At 41.8% G+C, this 16,446-nt stretch overlaps 1 protein-coding gene and 1 long non-coding RNA gene across 3 annotated transcripts in view; one reads left to right on the top strand and one right to left on the bottom strand.

Moving 5' to 3' along the window:
• PDCD1LG2 (programmed cell death 1 ligand 2) overlaps positions 1-16,446 on the top strand; it is a 67,060-nt gene that overhangs the window by 38,346 nt on the left and 12,268 nt on the right. Inside the window, exons 4-6 of one of the 2 annotated variants that reach the window (XM_013965949.2) lie at positions 946-1,212; positions 9,690-9,827; positions 13,024-13,073. In XM_013965949.2, the coding sequence (XP_013821403.2) occupies positions 946-1,212; positions 9,690-9,827; positions 13,024-13,073 (455 nt within the window). Of the gene's footprint in view, positions 1-945; positions 1,213-9,689; positions 9,828-13,023; positions 14,046-16,446 lie in introns of those variants that run through there. The other variant, XM_013965947.2, reaches the window with a different exon arrangement.
• Positions 9,815-13,028, bottom strand: LOC108636553. The gene is made up of 2 exons (XR_001918431.1): positions 12,244-13,028; positions 9,815-10,299 (listed from the first exon to the last, which is right to left on the bottom strand). It is a non-coding gene; the product is annotated as an uncharacterized LOC108636553 (long non-coding RNA).

Here is a 16,446-nt window from a genome sequence, read left to right as displayed (position 1 = left end):
TCCAAGGAACAAGAATCTTTTAATTTCATGGCTGCAGTCACCATCTGCAGTGATTTTGGAGCCCCCCAGAATAAAGTCTGACACTGTTTCCACTGTTTCCCCATCTATTTGCCATGAAGTGATGGGACCAGATGCCATGATCTTCGTTTTCTGAATGTTGAGCTTTAAGCCAACTTTTTCACTCTCCTCCTTCACGTTCATCAAGAGGCTTTTTAGTTCCTCTTCACTATCTGCCATAAGAGTGGTGTCATCTGCATATCTGAGGTTATTGATATTTCTCCCGGCAATCTTGATTCCAGCTTGTGCTTCTTCCAGCCCAGCATTTCTCATGATGTACTCTGCATATAAGTTAAAGAAGCAGGGTGGCAATAAACAACCTTGACGTACTCCTTTTCCTATTTGGAACCAGTCTGTTGTTCCATGTCCAGTTCTAACTGTTGCTTCCTGACTTGCGTATAGGTTTCTCAAGAGGCAGGTCAGGTGGTCTGGTATTCCCATCTCTTTCAAAGTTTTCCACAGTTGATTGTGATCCTCTCAAGACCTCTGAAGGCCTCTACCAGGTTATCAGTGTTCTGCGCCTAAAGCCACACCCTGACAGCCAGAGATTGTGATAGGAAAAGCACCATTGAGATTTGAAATCAAGCCTTGATTGTGCATAATTGGCTCCAGCAGTTAATAACCCTGTGGCTTAGAGTGAAATAAACCTCTCTAGCCTCAGTTACCTTCAACAAAAATTGGGGATATTGATGATGCTCTTTTGTTGTAAAAATTAAATTATTCAATGATGTAAAAGAGCATGATATCTGGGACGCAGGAAATGTTTTAAAAGTTAAAACCATTTTTATTTAATATTGATAATGATAATTTATTTGATAAGACATTAAGTACAGGGATCTATAGGAATCAGAAACGAGAGACTTATTTCTTCTCTTTTTTTTGTCCCAGCTTCCTACAAGAAAATAAACACTCGCTACCTCAAGGTCTCAGGGACAGATGAGGTAGAGCTCACCTGCCAAGCTGAAGGCTATCCCTTGGCAGAAGTGTCTTGGCCAAACATCAGTATTCCTACCAACACCAGCCACACCAAGACCTCTGAAGGCCTCTACCAGGTTACCAGTGTTCTGCGCCTAAAGCCACACCCCGGCAGGAATTTCAGCTGTGTGTTCTGGAATGCCAATGTGAAGGAACTCACTTCAGCCACCATTGTCCAAGGTAAGAGCTGCCCACCCTTCCTAGCTCTACCAGTGAGGGTTCAGGCAAGAAATGGATGACACAGTCAGAATGAGTAACCTGAGAAGAGTGTAATAAAGGGAGTGATTAAGATTTAGAGAAACTACTAAAAGTAGGATAGAGCACCTGGGACTTCAAAAGTCGTGGAGCTGTACCGCCTCTGCCTCCAGGAGAGTCTGCTGGAACCTGGAAAAGGGACCTGGGGCCTCCAGTACAGGGGTACTGCCACCTGTGGCCACTCCCAAGAACTGAAGGTGATGAATGGATGCCCCAACCTTGTTCTCCCACCCTCCAGTCTCCTGCTGGAGCCTCCCACTGGCAGAATGCAGGTGAGGTCAGAGAACAAGGAAGTCCTCTGATATGTTCATAAGGTCAGCCTCTCAGGGCTTAAAATAGAGTGTGCAGTGAATGGACCCAAAGAGGAAACTGAAAATACCCAGCATAAGAGCTGATTACTTTGAATCGGGCATAATGCCATGCGTCAGCAGTATGAATATTACTTTGCTGGCTTTTCTGCCACTCAAGTGGTTTTAGAGTTTTCCAGGAAAACTGACCTCTTTAAAAAAATCACTTATAGACCTCTCTGGCTATGCTGAATCCTATACTTTAGAACTTCATGCATCAGTAAAATTTATAACAGTTCTCATAGTCTGCTAATTTTTTATCTGCTAAAAACATTCATTTGACAAATAAGAACAGCTAACATTTAGTATCAGATCATTTAGTATCAGCTAACATTTAGTATCATAATCATTTTATAAGACAAGTCATTTTTTTGCAGAGGCATAAGTCTCCTATTGTTCCACAACCATCATGGGCTTTGTTTTTTTTAAGAATTTTATTTATTTATTTAGCCATGTCAGGCCTTAGTTGTGGCATGCAGATCTTTCCTTGCAATGCATGGACTCTCTAGTTGTGGCGCACAGGCTTAGTTGCCCCAGGATACATAGAATCTTAGTTCCCTGTCCAGAAATCGAACCCATATCCCTGCATTGCAAGGTGGATTTTTTAGCACTGGAACACCAGGGAAGTCCCCACTGTGGGCTTTAGCCAACACAAATTTATTAGATCACACTTCTGGAGGTCAAAAGTCTGAAAAGAGCTTTACTGGGCTCAAATCAAGTTGTCACGGGACTGTAGAGGCTCTAAGAGAGAATTCATTTTCTGGATTTCTCCACCTTTGGGAGGCTACCTGCATGCCTTGGCTTATGGCCTTTCTTTCCACCTCCAAAACCAGCATTAGATTTCTACTTCTGCCGTCACATCTCTTTCTTTAACTCTCTTGCCTCTCTCTTCTACCTCTTAAGGACCCTTGTGATTACATTAGATTCCCCCCCACCAATACATACCTCAACCTGATAATTCAGGATAGTTTTCCCATTTCAAGGTCCTTAACCACATCTGCACAATCCTTTGTTATGTAGGGTAATGCATTCATAGGTTTCAGAACATGGACATCTTTAAGAGGAGCCATTATTCTGCTATCTTACCAATAAAGGATATAATTTCAGAACAAAGACAGTCCTTAGTAGTGATTAAATTTGACTTTACAGAAGATTTGCTATATTATCATTATATTCCACTATTTATTCTCTATCTTATTTAGATAAAAGAACTTATGATGAGGACTTGTGTGGCATGCAGGCATTTAGGCGGTGACCCCAAGGGGCAGAAGTGAAACATTCAAAAATTAAGACGGGAAAGAAGGAAGAGAAAATAGAAGGGTGCATTATTCCAATTGTTGGCATGAACAGTAGAAGCTGAAATACTCAAGAATCTCGTGAGAAGTGTATAGATCATCTCCTAAGATGTTTACTCAAAGAGCTTCAGACTGAAGGACTAATCTTTTGCTTTTACCCCCAGTGGTGAGCAGTTGTCCCCAGGAGTGTAACTTCCTTCTGCTGTGAGCTATGCATGAATGTGGGCTGAGAGAGCTCCCCTAGCATCTATGGCATCAAAGTCATTTCAGGGCAGAAAGCAATATGTCCACCTGAGGGAGTCACTGACCATGAAGTGAGTTGAGGCCCACCCAGAATTCTACCCAATATGTGGCTAAACTCAGAAGAGAGGCTGAGAGAAAGTGAGGCAGGACGACAGTAGTCGATCCCTTCCACTGCTCAGGTCTGTCCCTTCATGCCTTGTATTCAAACTACTGTCTCCAAGCCTTTCCGAGCCTTTGGGCAGGGAAATAGCTACTATCACTGCACGAGATACATATACCAGAGTTCCTGAAACAAGTTACAGTTTCTGCTGCTGCAACTGATCCCAACCCATAGTTGATATTTGTCATCTCTCTCATCAGCATACATTCTAGCTTTCCCTCACTCAGCATTTCAGATGGAATAGTTAGTTTGCCTGGAGGCACCCCTTGAGGGTGGAGGGAAGGAAGAGTGTGGGGGTGATTCAGACTTTTAACACTGGGAGACCTGAGCCCTAGTCGCCTCATCCTCAGCAGACTGCAGTTGCTACAATTGCCTTTTCATTATTATCACTGGATATGGAAGTAACAAGACTCAGAGAATCAGTGGATCCCTGAGTTCCAGACAGTCTTCCCTGCCTCCATTGTGTAGCAGCATCGGAATTCTTCGTGGGAACCATTACTTTGCCAACAAAGGTCCATATAGTCAAAGCTACGGTTTTTTCCAGCAATTATGTATAGATGTGGGAGTTGGACCATAAAGAAGGCTGAGCACTAAAGAATTGATGCTTTTGAACTATGATGTAAGAAAAGATCTTGAGAGTCCCTTGGACTGGAAATCAATCCTGAATATTCATTGGAAGTCCTGATGCTGAAGCTCCAATATTTTGGCCACCTGATGTGAAGAACTGACTCATTAGAAAAGGTCCTGATGCTGGGAAAGATTGAAGGCAGGAGAAGGGGATGACAGGATGAGATGGTTGGATGGCATCACTGACTCAATGGACATGAGTTTAAATAAGCTCTGGGAGATGGTGAAGGACAGGGAAGCCTGGCGTGCTGCAGTCCACGGGGTTACAAAGAGTCAAATACGACTGAGAGACTGAACAGCAGCAACATGGGAATCAAGATCAGCCCCTCTACCAGTATTAGTATTCTTTGCTTTGCCCGCTGGTCTGACAGTGGATAGAGCTCGAGTTGACTAGGCAGTAGCTATAACTTTACATGTGGTAGAACATGCCCCTTGGTACACAGCATCCTTGGTAGAAGTATTGGCCACTAGGGAGCTGAAACTTTAATCCAGGGCAACCTAAATTTGTGGATAGGAGAAGGAAAGACTCTACAAGTAGGTCACTGGAAAAAGTGATGAGAGGAAACAACCCTCAGCCCTGGGGAAGCCCTGGCACAAAAGCAGCACACTGTTGAGGGATGGCTGTCATGGCTGAAGTGAGTTAGAACCTGCAAAGAACCATCCGTCATTCAGCCACATTGAGCCATGGCTGAAATCAGGTGGGACAGACAGAATATGAGTTGAGGCACCAGAGATACTGCTCTATCTCAAATTAAATTTTGTCATGGACTGGCACTGATCCATAGGCCAGTTGGAGAACTTTGAAATGACTCAGTGCCCATCTCATCATTAATTTCCTAGCATTTTTTTCCCTAGAAAATAAAATCCTCCCTGATATAGTTTTCAGAGCAGCCAGCTCCATTGTCATTCCAAGCCCTCATTTCCCCACCTCCCCACGCTTCACTACACAATTCCAACACTATAGTTAGCCCAGCTTCTTTCTAAGTTATTATGATGAAGTGAAAAGGCAAAGAGAGGATTCATGCTAAGAATATGGACAGAAATGAAGACATTATAAGTGTACCATTTTGAGAATGAACTTTAAGTGAAAATAATGAATTAGGCAAGTTGACCTTTCAACATTCTCTACATCTCCTTTTATCAAAACTAAGACCACCAGACTTGTCACCTTATAAAAACTGAGCTATAACTAATTTGAAACCAGAGCTCCACAGGCTCAAGTATTAATAATCCCAGGGGAATTAGTTTTTTCCAGGAATTGTTTAGTCAACTTTCCTTTGTTATGTAGAATTTTCTGTCTGGTTAAGTGTTGGCCAATATTGGATGAAATATGGCTTTCTAAAGTGACTCTTACATAAGGATCTTCACTGGGAAACAAGGGCCTGGATAAGAAGAATTTGGAAATAACTACAACCTACCCTTGTCATCACTGATTACATCAGTATTTTTCTCTTCATAGTAGAGAGGTGGAAGGGCAGACTGACCATTTGTCTAGAAGCCTTAAGGCAGTGAGAAGTTGAGAATGAAGTAAGCTGGCCCTTCTCTCCATGGGAGAGACCTAATAATAGTAAAGTCAACAGTTGTGGGAGGTACCTGTGGGGTCTCCTAGGAGAGCGCTCATGAATGCAGCCAGCATGGAGATGGAGGAGTCTTGGTGCAGTTAGATTCTCTGAGTTGAGAGTTCCTCTCAGCCCTACATTCCTCCTGCCCCCAGACACGGATCCTCTGCTCCAAGTAGTACCCTTTCCTCACCGTGTACTTTCTGAACCTACTTGCACCTGTCTGGTCATCATGACTTCTTTCCTCAGGCAGTTTCTTCCATACAAAATATCATTCTTCGTTGTCCTCACCAGCTCTCAGGGTAGTTCAGGTATCTCCAGAGTACAAGGCATCTTTCCCTCATCTCACCTCCTAAGACCTATTTCTTTGCTTGCCTGCAACTGTGCTTGTCTTTTGTCTTTCATTGCTCTTTTATTTTCCATGCATTTTAATTGTTCACATGAGTCTTCTTTATATCCAAACTAAAGCAAAACCTGAGTGCTCTGCCCATGGTAAGTGCTCAGTAAATGTAAGATTAATCACTTGGAGACTTACTCCTGGACTATCCCAGTCCCATCATCCCAGCTGCCAGTCTGTGTGGTACAAATGATTGCCTAGTTTTGTGATACAAGTACCGGCAACAAAATGACCAAAGTCACACATCCTCCCACAGGTTCCTTGCTCCTATTTCTCAAAGACATTTTTAAGTTGTCTAATGACTGTGCCCTTTCTCATAAATTGGCTGCTCATTGCTGACATCTGTGACCCACACATACTTCTTCAGAAGTCAATGAAGAAAACACATACAGCAGTGAGATTCTGGGGTGGGAGGTACTCCAGTAGCTCCAGAATAGATGACTGAACATCCTAATTTTCAATCAGAAATTAAGGAGCAGTGACACCATTTTCCTTTTGAAACAGGGTTCTTTCCACTTGACCAGGGATGCATTTTCATTAGGAAATATAATGAGATGGGAGCACAAGAAATAACTATAACAAGACCCTTGTAGGGCTGGCAGAGAAGCTCTCCCAGGAGACTTGGAGGTGACTCTCTGGCAGTGCTCAGGAGCATGGGCTCTGAGGTCAGATGGACTAGAATTTCAAATCCTCTCTCTGCTACCTCCTAGCTTTGAGAACATGAACATATGACTGAGCCACCCTAGAACTCAGCCTCTCATCTGTAGAATAGGGATAAATAATGGTAGATACCTAATAGAATTATCATGAGGATTAAATGAAATATGAAAAGTCCTTAGCAGTCGGAAAGGATAGAAACAGGAAAACAAAAAAACATGGTTTGTCCAGCAAGAAGCCTGGTTTCCTTATAAGTGCATGAGACTGTGGATAAAAACAAATCCAATATTTTTCCCATTGCATCAGGACATCTCATTGTTAAGTAGCATGCAATTATTATAAAACAGTCTGGGATAATATGCATTAGGATTTAGGCTAAGAGACCTCAAAATATAGTAGCTTAAAGGCAGGAGTATACTTCTCTCTGATGTCACATTCAGAGATAGAAGGAGGGTCAGAGCAGGTAAGTTTCTGTTTTCTGTAAAATCATTCAGTAATCTAGGTTCTTTCTGTCTTATTGCTCTGGGACTCTCCAGGATGTTACCCTGTTGAACTGTCAAAGCTGGGTCACTGCCACATTCATGTTTCAGCCCACAGAAAGAAAAAAATACACCCAGTGTTTGAAGGCCAAGACACAAAAAAACCCATTCTCTAGGCCTGAACTTAGTTCACATGGCTGGCCATACCTAACTGCAGGGAAGGCTTAGACATGTAGTCTCAGCAAAACCATGTGTCCAGCTAACACCTAGCTAATACTAGAGAAGAAACAGAGAATGGATTTAGCAGTCTGCCATAAGATTTAACTAATGATAAGAAAGATTGGGCAAGGTAGACTAGATGGACAGATAGTCAATTCAGTCCAGCAAATCCTCATTGACACCTTTCATGTAGCTGGTGCTTGGCTCTATAGGGGATCCAGAGATGACTTTGCAAAAGTCTTTGTAATTTCATGTACTTACATGCTAAGCAGACTGATGTCTTATTGCATGTTCAGTGTTCGAAAATCTTTAAGAATAAGTAGTATTTGTGTTCGGAAGGAACTATGAGGGAACCTTACAGGACAAGGGTTTGCATAAAGGCACTGAGGTAAGGACATCTCCTGCTGTGGGGACAGTAGGAACTCCTTGACTTATGGTGCTATATGCAGCAAGTACTTAATAAGCACTTCCTGCGTGTGTGTGCTCAGTCGCTCAGTTGTGTCCAACTCTTTGCAATCCATGGCCTATAACCCAGCAGGCTCCTCCATCCACGGAATTTTCCAGGCAAGAATACTGAAGTGGGTTGCCATTTCCTATTCCAGGGGATATCCCAATCCAGGGATTGAACCTGCATCTCTTGCATCTCCTGCATTGGCAGGCAGATTCTTTATTACTGCACCACCTGGGAGGCCCCAGTAAGCACTTCCAAGAAAATATTAGTTACTATGGGTTATGTGTGATAAGGGCCGTTAACTAGATGTATCGTGGTGATAATTCACAGTGCATACAAATATCGAATTTTTATGTTGTATGCCTGAAACTAATATGTTATATGACAATTATACCTCAATTAAAAATTTTAAATATGGATTATCCAACGTTTAGATGAACCAAACTTCTTAATGCTTTTTATCTTTATGTTCACTACATCTTAAACTTAGAGACAAATACCTGAGGGGCCTGAGCTTTGGATCAGACAGATCTGGGTTTGCAGTCCTGGTCTGGCCGCTTACTTCGCAGGGATGTGTGCATGCGTGCTCAGTCACTAAGTCGTGTCCATCCCTTTGTGACCCCGTGGACTTCAACCCGCCAGGCTCCTCTGTCCAAGGGATTTCCAGGCAAGAATACTGGAGTGGGTTGCCATGTCCTTCTCCAGGGGATCTTCCCAACCCAGGAATCAAACCGGCATCTCCTACTTGGCAAATGGATTCTTTACCACTGAGCCACCAGCCCATTAGCAGTGATGACCTTAGATCTTGGAGCCTTACTTCCTCAACTCTAAGATGAGAGCCTCAAATTAAATGACATCTAGTCCCTTCTTAGCTAAAACTGTCTGTGGTTCTCAGATAGCACTATGATGGGAGAAGGAGAAGACAGAGGGCAGAACTTAGCCCTTCCTCAGGAGCAGTTTTGCCAGACTTTTCCAGGACCAGGCTATGACGCTTATTCTTTTTTTGGTGGTGCCCAGGCCCTCAGCAGAGAGAGTGCAGACTCCCAACCACTGAACGGCCAGGGAATTCCCTGTTATGTTTATTCTTTATGAGTTACTCCATAAGGCAAAATTCAGCCTGTTGGAAAGGGCACAATTTACTTGAGTATGCTTCCATCTCCCTATAGTGAACCCCCATCCAGGCCTGTCCTTTGTCAGTCTGGAGCCCTCATTCTAACCAGAGCACTCCTTTACAAGGCTTTCTCCAGCCTCCATACTTATTCTTCTCATCCACCTCTCTACTAAACTCATCTCTTCCTCAGTGCCAGACCTTGATTCTCTGAGGAAAGGAAAATGGCTAGCTGTAATGATTCACATTAAGATATGATATTCTGTTTTTTCAAAAGGATCCTCTTAATCCTGGAGATTGAATAACTGATCAGATATATTCTAAGCATCATGAATGCTCAACAGTGGAGGGGGAGACATATTTGGGCTGAGGGACTATCCTGTAAAAAGAGAACTGATGAAGGAGAAACAGCAAGGAAGGAAGGAAGAAAAAGAAAGAAAGGAAGAAGAAGGAAGGAAGGGAGGGAGGAAGAAAGAAGAGAAAGAAAGAGAACATAATACAGTAGGTATATAAGAATGGTGAAAGAGATGGAATGTGGAATCAGGCAGCTTGGACTATATCTCAGCTATGTCACTTGATGTGTACTTTTAGGAAAGTGTGCTAGGTCTCTGTGCCTCACTTTCTTCATCAGTAAAACGAGAGTTATAGTACAGCCTGCCTCATAGAGTGGTCATGAAGAGTAAAGGAGCTAATACAGACATCATTCATATACATACAGCATTCACAGAAAAATACCTGCCATGGAGTAAATGCTCAATGCAAGTTGGCCATGTTGGTTATAACTCACTTACTTGGCTGCATTGTTGGTTTGCCTCTGAGTTACCATACAATGGGATTCTGCTGCTTTTTCTTTCTGCCAGGTCCTATGGAAGACCCCAAGATCCCTCCATCTTCACTGCTTCATGTTTTCATTCCCTCCTTCATCATTGCTCTCATGTTCATAGCCACAATGGTAGCCCTAAGAAAACGACTCTGCCAGAAGTTGTATTCTGGAGAAGGTAAGTGAGTTTTATTCATGGTAACCAAGTAGACTGAGTGTTTGCAGTGTGAGGCCTTGCTTGGCCCCACTGACCTGTAGCTTCACACTGTGTCCACTCAGGGCTCATGAGTTTCTTGGAGCTTGTCCTGATGATTATTTCCCAGGAGAAAATGCCTCTGGTCTCCAGTAAGATGCAGTATTTTTTTGAATAAAAATATTGATAAAAGTAAAAATTAAAAAATGGAATATTTTTAAATGAATGTTTCATTCTGTAGCTGAAATGGTTTGCTTTGTTCTCTGAGCCAAGAAGTGTCATCAGCCTCATGGGATCAGTGTTATTTGGGCAATGCCGATGGTTGTGCAGTCAGCGTTCACTGGTGGGAGGATGGCAGGATCCTTCATGAGGACTGCTTTAGTTCTCATTCCTCCTTTGCCCATTCTGGGTCTGAGCTGGGCTTAGCCATCCTCTTCCCTACAGGAACCTGAATCTTCTGGTTGAGGAAGGAAAGGAAAGAAGTGTAAGGCCATCTGGTGTAGGGAAAGCACCCGACTGGTGCTTTCAGTCAGGAGATCTTTTAGCAGCTCCCTCCTCAGCCCATCACAGGCTCACCAACCTATTCCCATTCCACTGTGACAGTGAGACAGAGCATGCCTGTGGTGTTTGAATCCAGGCCAGAATACCTGCAAGCCCATCTGATGCTTTCCTAAACAGGTCCTTTCCTACACAGCACCCAGTGAGGCTCCTCTCAAGATCTATACACAGCCTATAGAAAAGGAAACAGCAGCTAGGAATAATTCACTAAGAATTTGAAGTGGTCACTGTTTGAAGACTGGGGGGCTTTTCAGTGATTGTTATCCTACATTTACAATCTAACTTCTATATTCTCATCTGCCATGAAATATTATCATCATCTATTTGTCCATTGACCTATGTGTGCATTAGCTTGGGTAGTAACCACAAACCCTCTACTGTAGAATCCAAGATCCATGAACTGTTGTCAAAAGAAAGAGGGGGGTTGGGGAGGAAGGAAGAAGGGAATAAGGGAGGGAGGAAAGGAGAAAAAATGGGATAGGGAAAAAGAGTGGAAGTAGAGGAATTTCAGGGTCTTGCCCAAAAAATCTTGGGGTAAACAGAATCACTTCTGCAAATCTGTGACTTTAGAGTCATGACAGATGCAGCTCATCAGAACCTTATCTTCTGTATTCTTTTTTTGGCTGCCCTGGGTTTTTGCTGCTGCTTGGGCTTTCTCTAGTTGTGACAAGCAGGGGCTCCTCTAGTTGCAGTGCACGGGCTTCTCACTGTGGTGACATTTGCTGTGGAGCACAGGCCCTACAGCATGTGGGTCTCAACAGTTGTGGCGTGCGGGCTTAGTTGCTCTGCAGCATGTGGAATCTTCCTGGGCCAGGGATCAGAAACATGTCCCTTGCACTGGCAGGCAGATTCTTAGCCACTGAACCACCAGGAAAGTCCTGCATTCCTCTAGTACTACCCTCATGTGTGCCCCTCAGAAGCATTTTATAACCAAGGTTCCAGGCTTGGAGCCTGGGAACCCATTAGGCACCTCATAAATGAGCAGCGGATTTTTCATCCTTACTCTCTGAGAAAATGAAGTAGAGCCACATCTCTTAAAGATAGAATGGAGAAAAGAAATTTTCCCCTCATCCCTTATCCCAATTTCAAGTGTAAGTAGCACCAAGCTGGGTGTGAGTCTCAGGCACCAACTAGACTGGGAGAGATTTGTTACTAATAAGAGTTAAGTGAATACATTTTCAAGTGATTTATTTTTTAATAAACTAAAGTGAAATCACCATTGCTACGTAATAGCCCTCCTCTGTAACTCTTGTGCTTTGGGATCTGCTTTCTTAGAAGGGAGTACACAAGTACACATGAATTCAAGGATTATGGTTTCTCCTTTTCATCAGTATATGTCCAGTGTCTAAAACATTACCTGGCATATACAACAAAATTGTTCAATAAAATTTTAGACTTCGAATCTCTGATATGCAGATATGTATGCTAACCTGCTCTATACAATATGGCCATATGTGGTTATTTAAATTAAACAAAAATTCAAGTCCTGGGTCATATTTTAAGTGCTCATATATTATAAGTGTTCAACAGTCACATGGGGCTAGTAGCTGCTGTATGGGATAGAGAAGTATTTCTAATTTCTATTGGATTTAATAAACATATGATATTTCAATAAATATGATCATAAAAAACCTAACATATTAGAAGAGATGTCTGATGTTTGTACTTTATTTCTATGCCTGTCTCATTATCGACTGTTAGTAATTAAGTCGCCCACCAGTACTAGCCTGTGCACCACATTTTGCCCTAAAAGACTGAGCCAGAGCTTTGCAGAGATTTAAACCAAAGGCCAAATATATTGACTAATGTTTGCATGAGAACCACAGAAAATGACAGCACTGACCTCAGGCATTAGAGTCCTTCACTGAATCTCCAACATTCAAGGGCAATTCCTATAGTTTAGCCACTGACCCCTTTCAAATACAAATGCTCTTGGAGGAGACTGTAATGCTGGATAGAAGCCCTCTAAATCTGGGCCAAGGTCAAGGTGGATACAAAGGAGTTACTAAGAAGCTGATATGCAGAACAAAAGCAGATTAGGGATGGACTGAGTTCAGGAACCCAAGCAACTGCAGCACATGGGTATTGAACCCTGTAAGAAAATCAGAGTAAGAGAGAATGTGTGAGATCAGGGCTTGATAAAGATATAAAGCCAGGCAAACAACGATGAGCAGCAACCCGTCTTGTGAACTTGTGTTTCTGCTCCCAATGTTACTTTGAACCAGTATCAGTCAATTACACCTTAGTGCAGATTTATTGATTAGACCTTCTGCTCTGTGTAGGGAAAACAGGAAGGAAGTGGTATTCAAGACTAAAGTAAAACAGGGAGAGAGAACTTCAGAGGTATTTCCCGGGCCAAATACCCCAATTAGCAGTCCCTCAGCCTCTGAGGACCTGGGGGCCTGGGCAGACAAGGGAATGGGAAGAAAGCAGAGGCCTTCTTTCTTCACAATTTTCTCCTAAGGGTATGGTTTTAGTTTGTATCCAGCCTGAGGTCTCAAACCACGGTGGAAATTTATGCTTCTCTATGTGGATTTATTTGGATTTACTTTTCGTTCTGACATTATTTCGCCCATAAACAGAACAGTTTCCTTAACCCACCCCTGGAATTTTTCTTTTTCAGATGCAAGAAAAAGATCTGCCACCATGGTAAGGAGAGAAGTGGACAGAGCTGTGAGTAATCATGATTTTTCTTTTCTGTTTCACCTTCTTTTCTCTCCCAGATTAAATTAAGAAATAAAACCTCTGCTTTGTTGCACGAAGGACAAATAGCCTGGGCAGAATCTTCCTGCTAAGTGGCATTTAGTTTCTCTTGCAATCCTGTACTGTTCCATACCTTTCTTGGAAAATAAAGATGGTGTCAGTTGAATAGCCACAGAACAACTATAAGGCCTTTAGTCTGTTTATATTCCTAAGCACTCCTAGAAAATAATGCACGGGAGATCTGGGCTCAAATTAGAAACATGGTTAAATTTAACAGCAGAAAGAAGATAGTCTACTGTGACACAATCAGCAGCTGGGATTTTTGCAATAGTCGTTAAGTACACTGTGGGTTGTGGGTTAGGGTATTTCTGGAGATGTAGAAGTCTCTTCATGAGATTGAAAGGCTTGGAGCTGGAATTTGTGGAAGAGGGAGGAAGTGATCTAGAGGTCAGGAGAAGCAGGGTTTCTGAAACCATTCAGCTTCATCAGATGAAAAGCATAGACACTGGGGAAGTGGTCTGTTGGAGATCCATGGCTCTAGGTCACATTGTAAAATGGCTATTTCTAGCTCTCTTGGGAAAGCTTCCTTTGCCCGAAATCTAGGGATCACATGGTGTCACACATGACTTTATGAGTTCACCAAAATAATGAGAGGCAATTCGTAGACATTTCTAAATAACTATGTATTATCAGCTGCTCAGAATATTAAGAACTGTTTATTTTTGAATTCTTTTGCATATATTCCCCAGATTCCAGGGACACTGATTATGAAAATAACCCTATAAAACCTTCAAATACCAGGGTCTAATTAGCATTTGGCTAATCTATCACACATGGCAGTTCATAAGCACAAAATATGACTTAAAAGAATGAAATGATAAGAGGCTCCTGCACCCTCCCTGTCTCCACCACTTCCCTGAAAGAGATTCTTGAAAATACATCCTTTCACTATAGACTCATTCCTGGACCCAGTGCCAGAGAAGAAATGCAGCCTAAGCCGGCTGTGCTTGACATCCCATTGCCTGAGCTTTTCTGAATCATGAGACAACTTTCAGATCAACTCTGCAAGTTCTGATTCAAACATTTGTTTCTTGGGAAACAAAAATCCTGTATTCCTATAAATTGATCTCCTTGGCCTCCAGGTGAGTTCCCTTGAAAGAGGCCCAATATTTGCTGAATTTCATGAGGTCAAAATGTTTGAATAAGTGATTCCTTCAGCTGCTCAGCACAAGGAAGAAATAGTGAAAAACTTGAGCACAGAAGTAATAAACTCAGACGCCTATTGGGCCAGTGATGAAATGAGTAAAAATTGCCCCTAACCAAATAGGGAGTGGGGGAGGGGAGGGATTTTGACAAATTGGAGAGCATTTTCCCTGTCAGTTTAGCAGTAGCCTTACATTGCCAGAGAAGATGGAAATCCAGATTTTTATATAAACTATCTTAATTATTAAATGCTAGCCGAAAGTATTTCAAATAGCAAACAAACTAAACAAAACATGCCTGTAGGTTAATTGAGCCTGTCGATCAGTTTTCAAGTCTTTTCCTAGAAACATAATTTTGTAAGGGAAGAGTTTAGAATCTGAGTAATGAAGGCAGAAACACCTGTCTGAGGAACTGATTACTCAACGGCTTGCTGCCAACCTAAATGTCTCTCCTGTGACCTGCCACATGGTCTGAATATTGCAGTTATAAAGTGAGGGTATCACAGTCATTTTTAACCAGTAGAGCTCCTTTATAAACAGAGGAATCTCACACTCTCTTTTAATAGTTGTCTGAAATTCAAAATAAAGTAACTGTCTTGATCAAAAGTCAAATTAAAGAAATGGGATTCATTTTCTCCATCCCCTGCCCGACCCACTGCCCCTCCACATATTATTTACCCACACTCTCTACCTTTTAACCTGGAGGAAGAGTCAGGGAGGTGAAAGTGATGCTTCTCCTCTTCCTCCCTCACTCCTCCTTGACACTTACCTGAGAGTAGTAAGAGGTCAGGACCAGTTAGATATATATCATAGAAGATACAGATAGGAATGTACCTGGTACTATTACCTATAACAGTGACAAATTAGAAATAATCAAATATGAATCAAAAAGAGAAAAGATGAATAAGAAGACTAGACAATAATTAAAATGAAAGCACCAAAACTAGATGTATTTTTGAGATGAAGAAATCTGAACAATATAATTTTGAGAGGAAAGATAGATGCAGAAAGACATAGATAGCATATTACCAATGACAGAAAGTTCAGAAACATGCAAACAACCTTAAGTAGTGTATATGGGAAACAGTCATATGTACAAAGTACGAAAGAAGTACAAAAATAGCATGGAAATGATAAACATCAAATTTAACCTCCTGAACTGAGCAGTGGGTATACAGATGTTCATTACATTATTCTCTTGATTTTATACCTGAATTATCTATTTAAAGAGGTCACAATTAAAATTCAAGACAATTTAGATTTAAATTTTTCTGTTATCTAGCTACATAATCTTAGGTAAGATCTGCCTCTTCTCTGTGCTTCAGTTTTGTCATCTGTAAATTGAGAAAGTTAGATCAAATCCAGGAGGGCAAACAAGACTCATGTCAGGTGCGGGGAATGCCTGGAGCAGAGATGAGGATAGTTTGGGAGACCGTTTCTAGATGCAAACTGTGGTGATAGATGGATGAATAATGTCTGCCTTGGGTGCGGGTGGGAAGAGTTGAGGGCCTTGGCCATTTAATAACAAATGTGGAGGGGATGTTTTTCATTAAAAAAAAAAACTGTGTTTATCTATATTTCTGTTCACCTTTATCACGTACATATGTACATGACATTATTTTATGGTCTATTAGTACGTGTTTTGATTGCATTCAAAGTTATTTTCAGATTGATTGAAGTATTTCTAATCATGTTTAGAGCTGCATAAAATATAGAACTTGGTTGATCACTAGCAAAGTATTAAAGGAAAAATTATTTTTATTTAGTATAATGTATTATGGTTTTGTCAAAGCAGATACAAATGTGTTAGATTTTCAGTAGATGCTTTTTTCATAGTTCTTCCCTAAAAAGTTGCTCATCAGTTATTAACTCTTTATTGAGAACTGATTTAACATTTGGAATAATATCCCCTGGGAAGAAGAGGGAACAGAACATGGAAATACTGATCTGAAGGATAGAAAGAGAACAGATCTGGGGCCAAGTGTTTGGACAGCCAAGAAAACTTGGAATGTGTTGCTGGGGATGAGGGCACTTCATGCTTCTCTGGAAGAACAGAAACACAGAACCACTTGTTGTTTAGTCACTAAGTTACGTCCAACTTTTCTGCGATCACATGGACAGTAGCCTGCCAGGCTCCTCTG

Source organism: Capra hircus, chromosome 8, assembly GCF_001704415.2.
Source record: "Capra hircus breed San Clemente chromosome 8, ASM170441v1, whole genome shotgun sequence".
Classification (NCBI taxonomy): Eukaryota; Metazoa; Chordata; class Mammalia; order Artiodactyla; family Bovidae; genus Capra; species Capra hircus.
The sequence above is the reverse complement of the archived record's forward strand: the minus strand, read 5'-3'. Positions and strand labels throughout refer to the sequence as shown.